Raw genomic sequence first — 19965 nt, forward strand, 5'->3', positions numbered from 1 at the left:
ATATTGTGCATGATATTCAATCCTCGAGTTGCATGTGTTGTACTTGGCATTTTCAAGGATTGGGAGGCCCTCTTTCAGCTACCCAAACACTTATACCATTCGATACCCTTTTGAGCCTGTACTGATTTCTTTGACCTTCCCTTTTTTGGAATCAAGTTAGAGTTATACGGAAAAAAAAGAGTTCATGTCCCCATATGTTTATTTTAGAAAGTTCATTCCGAAAGGAAAATTCAAAAAAAAAAAGAGAAAAAATAGAGATAAAGAAAAAAAGGAAAAAAAGAAGAAAAAAAAGAAAAAGGAAAATAGTAACAAAAGTAGTCTTGTGAACTATGTTTGACCTGATTCTTGTCACCACAAGATACGTAGGAAGCCTTATGGTTCGGTCATACCAAATAAAATATTTCATAATCCCACGAAATCGAAAGTGGGGCAGTCTTTCTTAGAAATTCCATCTCAAAAGAAAAAAAAGAATCAAATTTCCTTGTTTTAGAAATTGGGGCAAAGTTTTTAAAATGGATTCCAAAAGTTGTAAATAAATTAACCCTGCTATCTTAGTTGTTTTGAGCCTTTGTGATATACTTCCTTTCTAACCCTGTCCAAAAGCCACATTACAATCCAAAAAGACCTCCCAGATAATCTTTGAGAGTGCTGAGTTAGCCATGCCAGGAGCGTATGATGTTTTTACTATGGTTAATGCCTTGTCATCTACGGAATCGAAGGAAAGAAGAAGAAAAGGAAAAAATGAGAGAGTCTTATCGGTGAAAACCTTTACAGTTACCATAAGGCGGTAAGTTGAGAGAAAGAACAAAATGAGAGAGGCTTGATGGTGAAAACCTTTCGGGCACTACAAGTCGAATAAGGATCGTGAATCAGAATGGATAATCGGAGAATTGAAGCCTAATTTTATGGTTTAAGGGTATAACAAGAGTTTAACATCAGAATTGCTCAACAGATTAGGCCACAGGTGCAGGTCATGGTCATTAGAGTTGGTATCCACATCTGATAAGTTTCTACTTTGTAGTTTTCTTATTAGGAACCATCTCTTTCTATCGTCCTTTACCATGTTCCTTTTGTCTTGTTTACTTCCTCTTCCTGAGTTTGTTTGGTCAGAAAAAGTGAGAAATGACTTCAAAATTTGCCACCAGCTTTCCAATTGCACAAAACGGGATCTGGCTAGAATATCAAAGTGACATAAGTCAGAAAAGAACAGCATGCGCACTGAGTTGGTAACAATCAACGTGCTTTTGGATTCATGTGAAATACAAAGGTTCAGTATATGTCAATGCATGATCACAATACAACAAATGAATGGTATTGAGTTTGAATAGATCAGAGGTATTTTTTGTGATAAGGGTGACAGAGAAAGTGTTCAGTCAATAAACCGGCAAGGTCTTTCAAGTTGAAATCGAAGTTATCATGGGAAGTGAAGGAGCAACCGCTCTCAAAGTCAAGGCCGCAAACCAACCATCATGTTTAAATTCACAAGTTTTCTTTGATTGAAACAGGGGAAGGAAATTTTGTTTGTTCCGGAGAAACCCCCCGTGAGGAAAGAAGGTGCCAGACATGCTCGGTAGTAAGTTTCTAGTACCCTCCTGGATAACAGGATTTAGTAAAGTTTTGACACCCTCGCAAGTGACAAGGTATGATGAGAGTTTTACTTTTGGGAAGTATAATTTAGCATTTAAGTTTCACTTTTGAGATGAGACTTGGTTTAAAAAATTTCAGGATAAGGGAATTTAGCTTAGAACTTATTTTAATAACAAGAATTGGTTAACACTCACAGATGTTCCCAATATCAAATTGGGGCAGAAAAATTTCTTTTTTTTTGTCTGTTTTGTTGCAATCAGGCGCTCACATATTGAACAAGGGAAGATGGCACAAGTTCAAAGGAAAGAAGGTCAAGTTCAGCAATTAGGCACTCACCTGGAGAACAAGGGAAGACAGTTCAAAAGAAAAGCAGTTTCAAGAAGGGGACAATTCAGGTTCAGCAGTCAGGCACTCACGTGGAAAATAAGGGAAGACAGTTCAAGGAAAAGCAGTCTCAAGGGAAAAGGAGTCAAGTTTCGAGGGAAAAGCAGTGCAAGTATTGGAAATCAGGCACCTACCTGGAGAACAAGGGAAAGCAGCAATGTTCAAAGGAAGACGGTTCAGGTCAACAATCATGAGCCCACCTGGAGAACTAGGGAAAACGAGTCAAGTTTCGAGGGAAAAGCAGCGCAAGTGTTGGTAAGTAGGCACCCACCTAGAGAACAAAGGGAAAGAAGCAATGCTCGAGGAAAAGAATTTTAAGTTCAGCAATCATGAGCCCACCTGGAGAACAAGGGAAAACAAGTCAAGTTTCGAGGGAAAAGCAGTACGAGTGTTGGAAATCAGGCACCCACCTGGAGAGCAAGGGAATACAGTTCAAGTTTTGGCAGTCAGGCGCCCACCTAGAGAGCAAGGGAATACAGTTAAAGTTTTGGCAATCAGGCCCCCACCTGGAGAGCAAGGGAATACAGTTAATGTTTAAGCAATCAAGCGCCCACCTGAAGAGCAAGGGAATACAATTCAAGTTTCGGCAATCAGGTGCACACCTGGAGGAAAAGGGAATACAATTCAAGTTTTGACAATCAGACGCCCACCTGGACGACAAGGGAATACAGTTCAAGTTTTGGCAATTAGGCACCCACCTGGATAACAAGAAAAGCAGTTCAAGTTTCAAAGGAAGACAACACAAATTTCAAGAGAAATGGTTCAAGTTTCAAGGGAATACAGTTCAAATGTTGGCAATCAGGCGCCACCTAGAAAATAAGGGAATTCACTTCAGAATGCAATTCAAGTCAGCAGCAAAAGAAGCTCGCGGCAAGAATGCGAGTCAACAGTCCGAGATGACCAACAGAAGTAGTCTTAATACAGAATAAAAAAATGGGAAAATGAAAAAAAAAGAGGAGTGAATCCAAAATACAAAAGCAGAGAAAGATGTGAACTACTCAAGTAGTGGTTGAAGTCACAAGTACCACATGTCCGATCTTGATCTGAAAAGCTGAAGAAGAGCGAGCTAGCACCTGTAGCTAACAAGCGCCAAGGGTCAAATCTAGAGTCTGCATGAAGAGTCATTCAAAACTCAAGATCAAACTTCAGAAGACTTATAAATAGGAATCTCGTAACTCATAGTTGACAGGCTTAGCTAGTTTTTTTCATTTTTTGATTTTTGATGTAATAATAGGACCGCGGACCGGAACCTCGACGGAACGGCACCTCGACCGGCTCTCCACCTCAGTATACTCCATCATCTCACTCACTTCTGAACTATACGTGGCCTGATTCCTTTATAGCCAGGGATATGTAGGTAGCTCAGATACCAGGGCTTGGTCACATTCTCCTTTCTTTTAGCTTTTGGTCTCTTTAAATAAGGGTCGGGTCTAAAAACCTATCTAGTCATTCTTTGTGTGAAAATACTTCGTATTTTCAGTCAAAGAGGGGCAGTTGTAGACATGTGATTTTTGACCCTCCCCGAGATTTCAACCATTTTAGCGTAAACTATTTAGTTTAGGCCTAATATAGTTATTTCAATTAGTTTTGACTCTTTTACTTTATTTTATTACAAGAAAATAAAAATTACAAAAAAATAGTTTCATTAATGTTTTGCAGTCATTTTTAATCTTGAAAAGTACCAAAAATAGCTTTGTTTTAACGGTCAATCTTATTTTAATAGTTATTTTACTTAAGTAGGATTAATTAATAAATAAGATCGTATTTTTAGTCTCGTTCGCGGGGAAAGAATAAAATTTGGGCTCAAATAACCCATTTTTAAGTCTAATTTTCGTACCTAGCCCATAATTCCTAGACCCATTTCCCTTAACCTAAAAAAACTACAAAAACCTAATCCCTACACTCTACAATCAGCCGAAAAGGAAAACAATAAAAAGACCTAAGGATATACACACTGATCAGTCGTTTTTCCCCATTCTTTTCCACACCCATCGTCTCTTTCACTTGGGCAAAAATAGAGGAGAACCCCAAGAACCTAAGTAGAAAAAAAAGTCTGCGCAAAAAAAGAAAAAGAAAAGGGTCAGCACCTCATCTCACTCCATCTTCCCACAGGCACGAAGCTTTAACACCAAAAATCACATGAAACTTTACTTTGAGGCTTCTCCTTTTTTGTCCCATTAAGTGACTCGGTAGTCGCCTCTCCATTTTCACTCTATGGATTACATATTTAATGTTTTGGTTTTGAAATCAAAATGAGCTACGATGATTGATAAATTTGTGTGTATTGGTTCATAGTTTTGAGCTTACAAATTTCAAATATGTTCTTGAAAGGAAATGGAAGATGTTTCGCTTACGTTGAATTCTTCTAATTCTTTGTTTAGCTCATGTTGAGATTTCATAAATCCGATACTTTGTCTTCTTAAAATTCCAGTAAATCCAAACCAAGAAAAAAATATATATTGTGTTTCTTCCTTCCGATTGGACTGTGATTTCCAAATATGGAGTTTTACTGTGATGCTATTGAGGTGAGTCTGAGCTCGGTTCAGCGAGTTCAGCTCGTCTGCGGTTCTGCTTCGGAGTTCGTCAACTCTGTTTGAGGGAGGGTTTTTTGTTACACAAAAGTTTCAAAAGAAAAGTTTGTCCCCTGCTATTGTGCTATTCTCTAAGAAGTTATAACAGGTTCTTTTCTTTTGCTCTATGTTTGCTAGTTTCCTTTATCAAGCATGATGGTGTCCATGATTATTGGTATTTTACTTCCCGGATCAATTATTTTGTTTTGCTTAGAAGTTAGATTTGTGTTTTCCTAAATGAGCGTATATCTTTCTTTAATCTATTTTATTTTGTAGATTAATAACTATGGTGGCTAATCTTTTAGTTTCAGTGCTCACGTGTTTAGATCTTCTGTTTTCTTATTATGTTCAACTTTGCTAAAGTATTGTGAGTGAATGAATGAATGGGATATGGAGTAATTTGCAAAGTTGTTTTCATGGTATTATCGTGATGGTGTACACATTCGCTTGATATAATTACGATTCTAAAATAAATCGAGGTATGCGTTCGTGCAACTTAGACCAAAATTTTCTTAAAATAATTAATAAAGCGTGATTAGTTGTGGACACGTACGCATGACACGATTTTGACGCGCCGAACCAAATGATTACACGTACACGTGACTCGTTTCAAGATAATTTTCTTAAATAAAAAACGGTAAAAGGTAAATGCACATAGGGTCTAAAATAAGTAATTAGATAATTTGATTAAGCCAAGTATGATCAAAGCGACCGTGCTAAAACCACAGAACTCGGGAATGCCTAAAACCTTCTCCCGAGTTAACAAAATTCCTTACCCGGATTTCTGTGTTCGCAGACCGTAAATAGAGTCAACTTCCTTAATTTGAGATTTTAAACCGGTGACTTGGACACCAATAAACTATCCCAAGTGGCGACTATAATTTTTTAAAAAAAAATAATCCCGTTTTGATTGTCACTTAAATTGGAAAAAACTCCCTTACATCCCCTTTTCGAGGTTAGTAAAAAGGAGGTGTGACAGTTGTGAGGTGGCTTGATTATTTGCAGGGGTGTTGTGATCCCGTGTAGCTTGTGGTGTTATGTGATCAAGATAGCTCTCGAGACGAAGATCATTTATTGCACCCTAGTTGTTCTTGGGTTTTGTGATGTATGGCGCTATCCGTTTCCCCAGGGTTATATTTTTGCACTTGGTGTGCTTGTGGTCGATATTCGGGTATTTCGTAGGTATAAGCATTTTGGCTTGATGGATATTACCCTATTTATTGTCATGTGTGGATCGGGTGGCACGCCGCAATGGTATCATGTGTGAATCGGGTTGCACGCTGCAACAGCGAGATGTTGAGCATGGTTCCTTATATTTATTTGTGCGTCATGTTTCTTTACTCTGAGAAAGGCTCATAGTATTTTATGGTCATTTTATTCGTTACGCGGATTAGATAGTTCTTTCTAGGGTTCGTTCTTCCTAATGTATTATATTCGAGCTTGTATCTTGTTGGTGCATTGTGGCATCATATGAGATCTTTGTCAATGTTTGAGGTGGCTTATTGTCGAGTAGCGTGTGCTGGGGGAGACGAGAATATTGAACCTGGGATAAGTGCAATCGGATTTATATAAGGCATATTAAAGTGCAAATATCGTTATGTAGTTCAGAATGTGGTTATAGTTCTTGTCAGGAGGAGAGACTCAATGATTTGTTGATTTGGCATGTGGTTATGAATTTCTACGTATCTCTTTCATCGTGGAAGAACTGCAAGAGTTGGAATAGGACTTACATGCATCATGAGGTGCGTTATGGGCATCAGATTCGTGGGATTTATTATTGTCAGAGAATGTTATTATGGTCATGTGAATTATGCAGTGCATGGTATGAATTCAGTAGAGGTATGCAATCATGTATTGGTCATCATTTAGTGATTGATACAGTGTTTGTATGTTGGAAACAGACCTGGTAGATAATTTCATATGTTGGAATTTGGTTCTAAGGCTTTTGACTAAATAAAAGGGAGAATCTTCAGACTCGTTCGAGCTAATATGATCAACTGGGTTGTGGGAGCATGGGTAGGTGCTCAAGGGATTAAATAGCGATTTCGGATTACTCCATAGCAATTCTTAGCACGTTTGAGGACAAATGTATGTTTAAATGGGAGAGAATGTAACTACTTGAGCATTTGTTTTGAGATCTAGCACGTCGTTTAGCGGTTTGAGGCCATGAGTAGCTTCACTTCAGGTATTATGACTTGTACGTGTGGTCGGAATTAAATTTCGGGAAGTGCGGAGTTGATTTGGAAAGAAAATTCTAATTTCGGAAGCTTTAAGTTAGAGGAATTGACAAAGGTTTGATTTTTGAGTAAACGACCTCAGAATCGGGATTTCAAGGTTTCAATAGATTCGCATGATAATTTTGGACTTGGGCGTATGTCGAGATCGAGTTTTGGATGACTCAGGAGCGTTTCGGCACCTGCTATTGAAAGTTGACATTATGGAAGAATTTCATAATTTGGGTTGAAGTATATTTTAATGTTATCAATGTCCGTTTGGAATTCTGAACCTGGGAATAGCTCCGTATGTTGATTCTAGTCTTAGGAGCGCGTCTCAATGTGGATTTGGAGGTCTGTATGTAATTTTAGGGTCATTTGGCAAAAGTTGGAAGTTAGAGGTTTTTGGAAGTTTGACCGAGAGTGGACTTTTTGATATCGGGGTTGGATTCCGATTCCGAAAGTTGAAGTAGTTTCATAATGTCAAATGTGAATTATGTGCAAAATTTGAGCTCAATCGGATGTGATTTAATAGGTTTCGGCATCGAATGTAGAAGTTTGAAGTTCTAGAGTTCATTAACCTTGAATTGGGGTGTGATTCAAGGTTTTGACGTTGTTTGATGTGATTTGAGTCCACGAGGAAGTTTGTGTTATGTTATGGGATAGGTTGGTGTGATTGAATGGGGTCCCGGGGACCTCGGGTAGATTCTGGATGGTCAACGGATCGAGTTTGGACTCGGAAGAAGTGATGAAGCAGCTAGCTGCCTTCTGGTATAACCGCACCTACGAGGCTTTGGCCGCAGGTGCTGAGCCGCAGAAGCGAACAAGAGGGATGCATATACGGATTTTCGTGAGCAGTGCTGAGACCGTAGATGTGGCCATCTCGCCGCAGAAGCGGGACTGCCCTACAGAGGGGGGCAGCGTAGAAGCGTGGGCTCAGGTGCGCATGAGGGCCGTAGAAGTGGCCAACGACCATGGCTTGGTTTCTTGCAGGTGCGAGACTTGGAGCTTCAGAAGCGGCTGTCATAGGGGTGACCTTCTTATCGCAGAAGTGGAATTTGTGCTGGGCAGTGAGGCTTCTTTAAAAACGGGAATTCGGCCCATTTTCATCTCATTTTGTCCATGAGAGCAGATTTTGGAGTGGCATCTTCATCGACTATAATGGTGTATGTAATTTCTTCACATTGTGAATTAAATACAAGGTTCGTGTATGGATTTAGACATGAAAATTTGTAGAAATTTGGGATTTTGAAGAAAGACTTAGAAATTAGTATTTTTGGATTTTGACCGCGAAATTGGACATGGAATTTGGAATAATTATATATTTGAGTTCGTAATGTTTATCTTCTAAAAAATTCGGAATCCGGGTAAGCGGGCCCGAGGGTGACTTTATCGATTTTTCAAGCGGAGTTGAAAATTATTATAAATTGAATTTTAATGAGTATGAAAGTATATATTTATGGATTTGCACATTGATTGACTAGTTTTTGAGCGATGGACATCGGTATAAGTTGTTTTGAAAAGCTTTGGAGCCGGTTATAGAAATTCGGAGCGAGGTAAATCTCTTTTCTAACCTTGTAAGAGGGAATTAACCCCATAGGTGAATTGAATTAATATGTGCTTCAATTAGTAGGGGCTACGTATGCACGAGGTGACGAGAGTCCGTACATAGCTACTAATTATACTTATGTACAGGTAGTCTTAGATTTACATCATCCCTTGTTGATGCCGTTATTTGTTTATGCTTATTATTTGCCTTGAAAGAAGTTGAGATTGAGGATTTCGAGATTTAAAAGTTTTCAGTTTCAATTTCTTATTTTTGAAAAGAATCGAGGAATATTATGATAAATTTGAGAAATCTATGTTCACTCGCATCGTAAGTATATTTCGCGAGCGAGATAAATTCCACTACTCTCATAAGAGAAGGCCTTTTGTCACGGCAGGTTAATATATGCATTTATGGTTCGTACAATTCGATCGTCGGCAGTGCACAATTTATACATTTGTATGTTGGATCGAGCCATATGACCTCGGCATAAATCGTGCATAAAAAAATCTTGGATGTCCAATTATAATCGATAATGTTTCATTGGCTTGAGAGATTAATTTTTTTAATGATGAAAATTTATTTGGGAATTACTATCAGTGAAAGAATTATTTACTTATTTCTAGTTATTGAGTTTTCTGCTCTTTTTTTTTTACATGATCCATGCTCAATTAAAATATCGGTATTTTATTGTTAGCCCATACCAAGTATCGGAGTTGACCTCTTATCACTACTTCTTTGAGATTAGACTAGATACTTACTGGGTGCGCATTGATTTACGTACTCATATTACACTTGCTGTACATTTTGTGCAGGTAGATTATGTCTTTGTTGTCTTGTGGGCACAGAGGTGCAGCTATTGCGGGGACTTAGGTGAGTTGTATCCCATGTTATGAGTCCGCAGAACATAGAGTCTCCATCAGAGTTATTACACTCTCCTATCTAATCTGTTTTCCAGACAGATATTGTAATTTACCATATTTCCTAGTTGATGCTCATGCACTTGTGACACCGAATTTTGGGGTTGCTTATGGGTTGTTCATTATTGTAGTGGCGAAAAATATTATCATTTACCCTGTAAATTTTATTTCTTACTATTTAATTGAAGGAAGTTATGATTTTAAATATACTAAAATGAGTAATTAAGTTAATCATTTATTGTTGACTTTCCTAACAACGGTGTTAGGCGTCATCACGACCATTAATGAATTTTGGGTCGTGACAATTATATGTGTGTATTAGTCCATTAAGTTATATACAAATGTCCGCTCTCTTATGTTTTTTTTTTGTATGTTACAAATCTGAATGATGAAATTTCATATGATTATTCATTTTTGCATATGTTAGTTGTGAAGGAAAGTATACCTATCATTACGGGTGAACAAAACCAAACCGCAGATCGCACCAAACCGACAAACCGAGTCAAACCGGAAAAAAAAACCCGATTAGTGATTTGGTTTGATTTGGTTTGGTATTTAAAAAAACCGACTATAAATGGTTTGGTTTGGTATTAACTAAAAAAATTCAACCTGCGACTAAACCAACTCGATATTTTATATATATATATATATAATTTTCTTTAACTTAGTTTATATTTTTTAACATCAGATTTGGGCTACAATTTTTATGCCCATTGCCCATACATCACTTAGGTAAAAAAGCTCACAAACCATTACACCTGACCCAAGTACTGATGTTTAGTTCACTTCCAAAGTTGGAGAGAAAAAATTTTCGTTCACTTCCAAAGTTGAGAGAGAAGCAAACCCTACAGTCGCACATCTTGAGTTCTTCCTTTTCAATTCAAGTTCACTTCATCCGATTCAAGTTCAGTTCGTCCGATTCAAGTTTAATTCGTCCCTACTCAGTTTATTTGAATCAACTCATCTTGATTTGGGGTAAGTCAAATCTCTATTTCAGATACTTCTTATAAACATAAGCTTTGAGATTTGGTTAATCCTTTTCATTTAGTTTTGTATCATAAGCTAATAACTATTGCTTTGAGATTACAACTTTCTATATCATGTGCAGTGACTCTCTTTTCGGATGGAAACTACACCTTCTGCACTGGATGTGGAGATGATTATCAACATTCCTCCGACTATGCCAATGACATCTCAACAGCAAGGTATTGGCACTCCTCATCGACGCGTTCCTCCTAAAAAGCAAAAAAGAACAACTCCTCTAGTACTTTCTAAATCTGGGAATACTGGTAGAGAGACGTCTGAGATTTGGGATCATTTCTCCAAATTTATTGCTAAAGAAGGTAAATGTAGGGCAAAATGCAATTATTGTCCCAAAACCTTTGCTGCCGAAAGCATCAATGGGACTACTATGTTATGGACACACATAAATGTGAAATGTCACAAGTCCCCCTTTAGGCTCGTTGATAAGAGACAATCCACATTAAAACCTACCAAAGAAGGCTGGCTAGCAGGTGCTTTGGGTTCTACTGAAAGGGTGGTGTATAATGTGGATGAGATTAGGAGGGCCATTGCCGAATTTGTAATTATTGATGAGCAACCATTTAGAGATGTTGAGGGAGAAGGATTTAAGAAACTAATGGCTAAAGCTTTACCAAATTTTGAATTACCTTCTCGTGTAACTGTTGCTCGACATTGTTTGAAGATTTATCAAGAAGAGAAAGAAAAGCTTAAAGAGCTTATCAAGAACCAACGTGTATGTCTTACTAGTGATACATGAACATCACTCCAAAAATTTCACTTATATGGTTGTCACTGCACATTGGATTGATGATCAATGGAATCTACAAAAGAAAATTCTAAACTTGTTTGAATATACAATGTTAGATAAAGCTTTAAAATTTGAAAAAGCTTTTACAAGAATGTATTTGGAGGACCAAAAGTACCAAAAATACTGTCGAGAAATAAGTACAATAAGAGGAAATCCATCAACAGATGATTGGAAGAATGTGAAAGCTTTTGTCAAGTTTCTTAATATTTTCTATCAAACAACATTGAAATTTTCAGGCAGTTTGTATGCTACTTCCAACTCTTTCTTCCATGAATTTTTTAATCTTCGAAATGATATTATTAAGTATACTAAAAGTGATGATCTTACTTTGGTTGATATGGCAAAAAGGATGAAAAGTAAGCTTGAGAAATATTGGGGTAAATTTGAGAGTATGAATATGCTACTAATTATTGCTGTTGTGTTAGATCCCAGATACAAGATGAAGTATGTGAACTACATTCTTTCCATTGCATATGGTACTTTGTTGGGAAGAATAAAGTCTGAAGATGTGGCGAGTATTTTGACTCCCTTATATAATCACTACAATGATTCTTTCTCTGAGAATTCTAATGACAATATTGAAGGTGACATTGGTATAACGAGTGAACCTGGTGATTTGTTGCAATCTCAATGGGAGAAATATATAGAAGAGGAGGGAAATAGTGAAAGAAAATCCGATCTTGAGATATACTTGATAGATGATGTGGTAAAAATCAAGGATTTTAATATTTTGAGTTGGTGGAAAGCTTCATCTAGTAAATATCCAATTGTTTCAAAAATTGCTAGGGATGTTCTTTCTATTCTTATTTCTACTGTTGCATCTGAGTCAGCTTTTAGTACAGGTGGTCGAATTCTTGAAACTTATCGGAGTTCTTTATCGCCAAAAATGGTAGAAGCTCTTATTTGTACTCAACAATGGATACGATTACCTTCTAAAGAATGCAAGTTTGAAGACCTTTTGGAGGAAGTCCAGAAACTTGAGGAAATTGAAGAAGGTAATTTTCTTCAATTCTTAATCAAATATGGTTCTGTTTGTTACTTTATTTTATTTTATTTAGTACTCAAATTGTTTCTGTTCTCTCAGAATATCCAGACTCACCTTTGAGGATTGATTAGCCAGCTCTGTTCCTGATGTTACAGTTCATGATGGAATAGATTGTTTGTTATTAATAGCTACTAGTTGTACACAGTCTTTTAATTAACCAAGACTTCTTAAGTTTACTTGAGACAGTTGTGAATTGTAATAGTCTAGATGATCTTAGAGTATTACTCCATCAACTCTAATGTAGTTATAGTTTTGTCATATTCTGTTTTGTATCTAATGCTATTGGAAGGAGTTGGAGTAAAGTACTGAATTTCTCTAGCAATTGTTTACTTGTTGAAGTTATTTTTTAGTAATTAACCTTGGATTTAAGTGTTGAAATTGGTGGCAAGCAGAGGCATATCAACTTGATGGCATGGGTTCCTTCTGTCTAGTGATATGGATATGCTTGTGTGTGTGTGCTAGTTTTAACAGGTATTCTGTCCAGTGGTATGGATATACTTTTGTGTGTTAGCTAATTTTAACATACTTTTGTGTGTTAGCTAATTTTAACAGGGGAAAAGTACTTGTTAAATTGAGCAAATTTAAATACTTATGGGAGTTTGCTCTATGTGCTAAATATGTTTAATCTCAATTATCTTTTGGCTTTTCTCTTGCGCCTCTTCATTTAAGTCGTAGTGCTGCCCATTGAAGTTGATTTGAAATTTATTGAAACTGTTGGCCATTCTAATCTTGGACGTCGAACTACAAAAACTCGAGAAACCCGAAAAACCCGAAAAACCCGAGAAAATCGAAAGCTGAAAAACCCGAGTGTTATTGGTTTGGTTTGGTTTATAAATATAAAAACCCGACACCTTTGGTTTGATTTGGTAAAGGAAAAAGCCGAACCAACCCGACCTATGTACACCCCTACCTATCATGCATATTACTTGAAACTTAGACCCATCATATGATTTATATATAACATATAAGGATAATCAAGCATGTCTTTTTCTTCCTAAAAATCAAACTTTCACACCTAGAAATGAGAAATATTCTTTCAAAATCATTAGATAGCAATTCCCAATGTGTTTGTGCTTTTGTAATGATAATAAATAAACTATTACGGCCGAATAATATTCCTTAATGTTGTCTTATACATACCGCAATATATTTTCTAACATAGATATTTATATATTTGTGCTTTCAAAAAGAATATTGATGCTGCAATAAAAGATCCATATAGAGCAACCAAACTATCAAGATATCGTACACACCAAGAACCTCATATAAGGAAGTATAGGTTAATATACAATAATAGCACATGATTATACCTCATAACATTAAAATTAATAAGAAATACACATCGTAGCTACCTAACTAAATATAGTTGTTTAGTTTCGCAAATGATATCTTATCCTATAGTAGTCAACTACCAAGTAGATCGGCTTAATATGAACGCATTCATCATTTTAAGCTTATAATTTTTTCCTTTCAAATTTTATTTCATACATCACATGTTTGTGTAATATATATGCAATTTTTAAAAAAATTTATACTAATTGAACAAGGGTATACACGTGCAACACACGTATTTCGAAATTAGTAGTCATATAAATGTTACGGTATGTTCAAAATCATGAGTATCAAAAATCTTATATCGACATAAATATTATAAAATATTTAAAACCACACATTTAAAAAATCTTATATAACGATATAAATATTGTAGCATAGTTAAGATCACAAATTTGAAAAATCTTTTGTACCCACTGTAGGCATATAAATTTTATTAAAATTAGATTCATGAAATAAGTTGGACAATTTTTTAAATTCAAGATATATTGGTTTAAATAAATATTATAGGCTAATATAATTGAATTAATTATATAAGTCTAATATATATAGATTAAATAAATAATTCTAATTTCATTGGGCTAGCCCATCTAGTTGAGCTAAAGTGATGAGCTCACTTCATTAAACCCAAGATATGATCTTCCTAAAGCCCAGTTTGGTGCCACACGTCATATGACGTGGCACGCCAAGTCAAGCTTAAGATCCAATAGCATCATGACACGTGCCAAAATGACAAGGCATGCCAAGTCATATTAAAATGCCAATAAAACTATGCCACGTGTGCAAGTGATGTGTTTTGGCCAATCAAATGCGGCCTTGTCACACTTCAATTTGATTAAAGGGGTCTTCATAACCCAGAAAAGATACCAGAAGTTATAACAAGAAGCAAGAAAGAGCTTGTGGATCAAACGCTGTTAATTCCTCCACAAGTTTAATGTTCAAGAAATCAAGTTCAAGTTCAAGAAATCAAGTTCAATTTCAACCTCAAGAACGAACACCAAATTAAGTTCAAGCTCAAGAACAAAGAACAAATCAAGATTCAAGGAGTACAAGTTCAAATCAAAGTTCGTGCTAGTTGAATTCAAGATCAAGCTCGAAGGCCCTTGAATTTATTTACTATTGGAAAGAAGAATCCGAGGATTCATATAGATTGTACACTCAAATTATTTGAAATCAAATACTACAATTGTTGTAATATTTTTCGTTCTTGATTTTATTTTCTCGATGCATATTTATTGTCTACAATTTCTGGCACGTCCAGTGGGACAATCTCTACCTGTCATCTTAGCTTTTCAACCACCAAAATTGAAGAACATTGAAATGGCTTCAAATAAAATTAACTCATGTTCAACTTCCACCAATGCTATTAATTCCAGGTTATATGTTGATGTGGAAAGCATCCTCGATGTTACTTTTGGAAGCTTTGGACCAATTACGAGGAGCAAAGCAAGCTCGTTATGACAAAAAGCACCCCAAGTGTCGTCTGCATCAACCCTTGTTTTTGGATCTTTATCCTCAAAATGAGAAAGATCTTCCACAAACGCACCCGAAGGAGTAAGCGATGTTGCTGAAAAGATCAAGAAAACTCTTGCTCTACTTGACCTCTCCAGATCCAAGTACTCTGTTATGAAGGAAGATGATGATGCTTCAGTCATGGATCCTTCCCACTTACACCACATAGTGTGATCCAATCAAGGATCAATCTATGTGACAATCCACGCTACTCTCCATCATCCACGACAATCATGCAAGCCATAGTGACAAACACTTCATCTATGGAGGAGTAGTTGGCAAACTTGACGGAAGCAATCGCTGGCTTGACCAAGTGCATGCAAAATCAAGATGCTAGAATCGATAAGCTAATAGATAGGGTGGGCATCTTGAAGGAAGAAGAATCCACCCACGCACTTGGCAAGCTCTCATAAGTTCCATAGAGTGATTCTCTTCCAAGACAAGTAGTATCCGCTATGTCTATCCCTATCTCATCTGAAAGGATGATTCCGATCGATCCGCTGAAGGAGTTCATTAAGGAAACCATTAAGAACAAGTATGAAGTTGCTGCCAAATCCTCTCTTACATATGCAAAGTCGTACACTGCAAGGGTCGATATATTGAAGAATCATCCTGACTATCAACCTCCAAAGTTTCAACAGTTTGATGGCAAAGGTAATCCAAAGCAACATGTGGCGCACTTCGTTGAGACGTGCAACAATGCTGGGACTAATGGAGATTATCTCGTCAAGAAGTTTGTCCGCTCGCTAAAAGCAAATGCTTTTGACTGGTACACAAACCTCAAGGGTGGATCTATTATAGCCGGGATCAATTGGAGCAAGAGTTCCTCAATCACTTTTATAGCACGAGACATAGTATGAGTATGATAGAACTTAAAAATACTCGTCAACGAAAGGGTGAACCAGTTATTGACTATATCAATCATTGGAGGAATGCAAGCCTCAACTACAAAGAGAGGCTTAGTGAAGCTTCTGGCATAGATATGTGCATCCAAGGCATGCATAGGGGACTCCACTACATCTTGCAACGTATCAAGCCTAGCCCATTTGAAGAACTTGCGACTCGTGCCCATGACATGGAGTTAAGCATGGCCTCCCCTAGAAACGAAAGGCTGCCTATCTATGAGCCTCAAAAAGGGAACGACAAGAAAGAAGTCAAGAAATGGAGCAAGTTTGTGCTCGAGTCTAAAAACAAAGAAGCTATGAATGTCAACACATCACCTGTGAAGTTCACAATAAAGGTGAGCAAGAAGCAAAGTACGAAATCCACTTCTTTTCAAGATAAACCAAGTGGGAAGTTGACTCTAAAAGGAATGCAAAAGAATAAGTACCCATTTCTGGATTTCGATGTGTCAGCAATTTTTGAAGAATTCCTCGGGTTAAATCTTATTGAGCTTCCGGAGATGAAGCGGCCAAATAAAGCTAGTAAGACAAATGACCCAAATTACTGCAAATACCATCGACTTTTTAGCCACCCTCTAGAGAAGTGCTTTGTCTTCAAGGACAAAGTTATGGACTTGGCTCGTGGAAAGAAGAGTGTGCTTGAAGATGAGAAAGCAAGCGCAAACCAAGTCTCTATCACCTTTGGCTCATTCATTCCGGATGAATTATGTGAATTTAAAGAAAGTAAAGATAAAGAAGAACAACAAAGTTGAAGTCGATCAACCTGATGATGATGAAGGTTGGACGTTGGTGACTCGTCGTAGGCGCCATAAAAGGAGCCTACGAAAAGAACCAATAGAACAACCAACAAGAAAAATGATTGTAAAAAGACCAAAGAAACAAAATTCAATTAGGCATTTGAAGAAAGCAAAGGTGGAGGTGCAACACCCTCAAAAGCCACGAAATCAAGTGACCTTGGAGGATATCTTGCTATGTTGGTTCCACATGAAGATTTCCCGTGATGATATAGAGCCCTCTTGTAGCAACGCTGATAAAAGGGAAGAAAAGAGTAATGACCGTTGGCACAATCTTTAGAAAAGCTCATCGAGTCTATTCCTCAAAAAGTTAACGCAGACGAGGAAAATGTTACGATCACAGATGAGGATCTTCTACAAGGTGACACTATTCATAACCGCATGTTATACCTGGTGGGCTATATGCGTGATAAAAGGGTAAATCGAATTTGGTTGATGGAGGATCCTCAGTGAACATCTTGCCAATTTGCACTGTGAAAGAACTTGGTATTCCCATGAACAAACTACCAAAAAATCGTGTCATAATTCAAGGATTCAACCAAGGGGGCAAAGAGCTATAGGTGCAATCAGGTTGGGAATCACCATTGAAGATATGCAATCAAGTGCATGGTTGCATGCGTGTAACGACCCGGCCGGTCATTTTGAGAATTTACTCCCCGATACCCTATTAATTGCATTCCCCGTATTTATTTCTACTATTGTGATTTGCCGGGAAGATTTATTTTGAGTTTCGGAGTGTTTTGGGATACTTTGTCCCTAAATGAGTAGAATTTGCACCATAGTCACAACAGTATGAAGACGGCTTCGTAATGGAATTCCCTCGGTTCTGTTAGCTGCATTGAGTGATTTTGGGCTTAGGGGCATGTTTGGATTGTGTTTTGGAGGTTCGTAACTCATTTAGGCTTGAAATGGCGAAAGTTAAATTTTTGGAGTTTCGGGCCGGTAGTGGAATTTTTAATTTCAGGATTGAAATCCGATTCCGGAAGTTGGAATAGGTCTGTAATGTTGAATATGATTTGTGTGAAAAATTTGGGATCAACCGGACGTGGTTTGGTTGGTTTCAGCATCGGTTGTAGGATTTTAAAATTTCAAGTTCATTAAGTTTGGATTGGAGGCTGACTCGTGATTTTACATTGTTTGGTCTAATTTGAGGGCTCAACTAAGTTTGGATGGTGTTTTAGGATTGGTTGGTATGTTTGGTTGAGGTCCTTGGGGCCTCAGGTGTGTTTCAGATGCTCAACGGTTCATTTTTGGACTTAGAAGGATAGCAGATTTTTTGGTTTTTATGTTGCAGACAATTGTTCTTCACGTTCACGAAGGGGAAATCGCGTTCTCGAAGGCTGGCCAGTGGAAGCATCGTGAACGTGATCTGAGCGCGTTTGTGAAGAGGAAAGGCAGGGCATCTAGGGACCCCAAGAAGTTGCTCTACGCATTCGCGAGTATGGGGTCGTGTTCGCGAAGGTCCTGGCAGCTCAAGCTACGTGTTTGCGAGTGGACCCTCACATTCGTGAAAGAGGAAATTTGGCCAGTGGAATTTTTTTCATTGCATTCGCGATAGTGGTCTCGCGTTCGCGAAGAAGACTGCATCTGGGCAGAATTTAAATTCCAAAATCGAGGGTTTGAGTTCATAACTCAAAAATTAGATTGAGAGCTCGGTAGGAGGCGAATTTTGGAGAGATTTTCAGAAGAAGTTTGTGGGTAATTATTTCTAACTCCTTTTTTAATTATATCCCATTAATCTAAACATGAATTTATCATCTAATTTCGGATTTGGGGTGAAAATTAGGGAAAATTGAGGAAAGTTCTTACTCCTAATTTTGGGATTTTTATCAAGATTTTGGTATCGGATTTGAGTGAATTTGATATGGTTAGACTTGTGAGTGAATGTGTATTCATAATTTGTGACTTTTACCCGGTTCCGAGATGTGGACCCAGGGAGGATTTTTGGGCGTTTTTCTATTTTCTTGCCTTAGTTTCGATTTCATTAGCTAAATTAGTTGTTTGTGGTTGTATTTACGTTATGATATTGATTTGATTAGATTTGGGCCACTCAGAGTTGGATACTCATGGCAAGAGCGTGATATCGGATTGATTTTGAGCGGGTTCGAGGTAAGTGACTTGCCTAACCTTGTGTAGGGAAACTCCCCATAGGATTTTGGTATTGTTGTTATATGAATGATATGTATGTGAGGTGAAGAGTGCGTAAATGTCCTAATTGTTGAAAACCCCCGTTTTCATTAAGTAAATATCTATGTTTTCTTTTAATTGAGCAACACTAGTATATGAAGCCTCCTGTTTAGCTTAAGAAAGCATGCTTATGTGACTTAATTGTCTTACCTGCTTTAACTGCTTACTTGGATTTTGTGTAGCATGTTTAGAGTAGAAATTTCCTGTTTTCCTGATACGAACTTGAATAGAATTGTCGGATTCTTTCTTGAGACTGTTGTGTATTTAATTTGGGACTATGTATCGATATTCTGGGAGATCCCCCTGCATGTTTACTTTGGGACTACGGATCGGTATTCCGGGAGATCCCCCTGCACATTTATAATTGGGACTACGGGACAATATCCTGGGAGATCCTCTGCACATTTACTTTTGGGAATATGGGACGATATCCTGGGAGATCCCATGTTGCTATCTCTGTGTATTGAGTTATTTCTTGCTGTGATTTCATTTTTATTGACTGTTAGCATTTAATTATACTATCTCATTTCACATTATTTTACCTTTATATATATATATATATATATATATATAAAACCAGTAGAGCCCTGACCTTCCTCGTCACTACTCGATCGAGGTTAGGCTAGGCACTTACTGGGTACCGCTGTGATGTACTCATGCCTTTTCCTGTACATGTTTTCGTGTGCAGATCCAAGTTCTTCTGCCCAGCTATACTATCCGTGAGGCGAGGCGATTCAGAGACTTCAAGGTATATATGTCGTGTCCGCAGACCTAGAAGTCGCTCTCTATTCTCCCTTCAGTTATAGGCTTTTTCCTGTATTTCCTTGTTATTAAATTTTTGGAGTTAGAAACCTTATGTATTTTTTTCTTAGCTTGTGATTCATGAGATTCCGGGTTTTGGGAGTGTTATTATTGGTCGAGAGTGTTATTGTTGTATATATCGAGCGGCATTTTAAACACTTTATCTATATTTACCTGTTAGATGGCTAGTTTCTATTTTCAAATTCCTTTTCTTTTTTTCCGCAAATTGTTAGGCTTATTTTGTCGTAGAGACTAGGTGCCATCACGACAGTTCATGGAGGAAGAACTTGGGTTGTGACAATGTGATCAATGCAAAGACTTCATACAACGTCTTGCTTGGA

The 19965-nt window shown here is 37.4% G+C and overlaps 1 protein-coding gene across 1 annotated transcript; it reads left to right on the forward strand.

Moving 5' to 3' along the window:
- Positions 1-4079: 4079 nt before the first annotated feature.
- On the forward strand, positions 4080-12412 carry LOC107826037 (zinc finger BED domain-containing protein RICESLEEPER 2). The gene is made up of 5 exons (XM_016652977.2): positions 4080-4650; positions 9116-9173; positions 9953-10195; positions 10329-12046; positions 12136-12412. The coding sequence occupies exons 4-5, from the start codon at positions 11026-11028 to the stop codon at positions 12165-12167; spliced, it is 1053 nt and encodes a 350-aa protein (XP_016508463.2). The 5' UTR covers positions 4080-4650; positions 9116-9173; positions 9953-10195; positions 10329-11025; the 3' UTR covers positions 12168-12412.
- Positions 12413-19965: the final 7553 nt, after the last annotated feature.

This window comes from Nicotiana tabacum, chromosome 8 (assembly GCF_000715075.1).
Source record: "Nicotiana tabacum cultivar K326 chromosome 8, ASM71507v2, whole genome shotgun sequence".
In the NCBI taxonomy this organism is placed as follows: Eukaryota; Viridiplantae; Streptophyta; class Magnoliopsida; order Solanales; family Solanaceae; genus Nicotiana; species Nicotiana tabacum.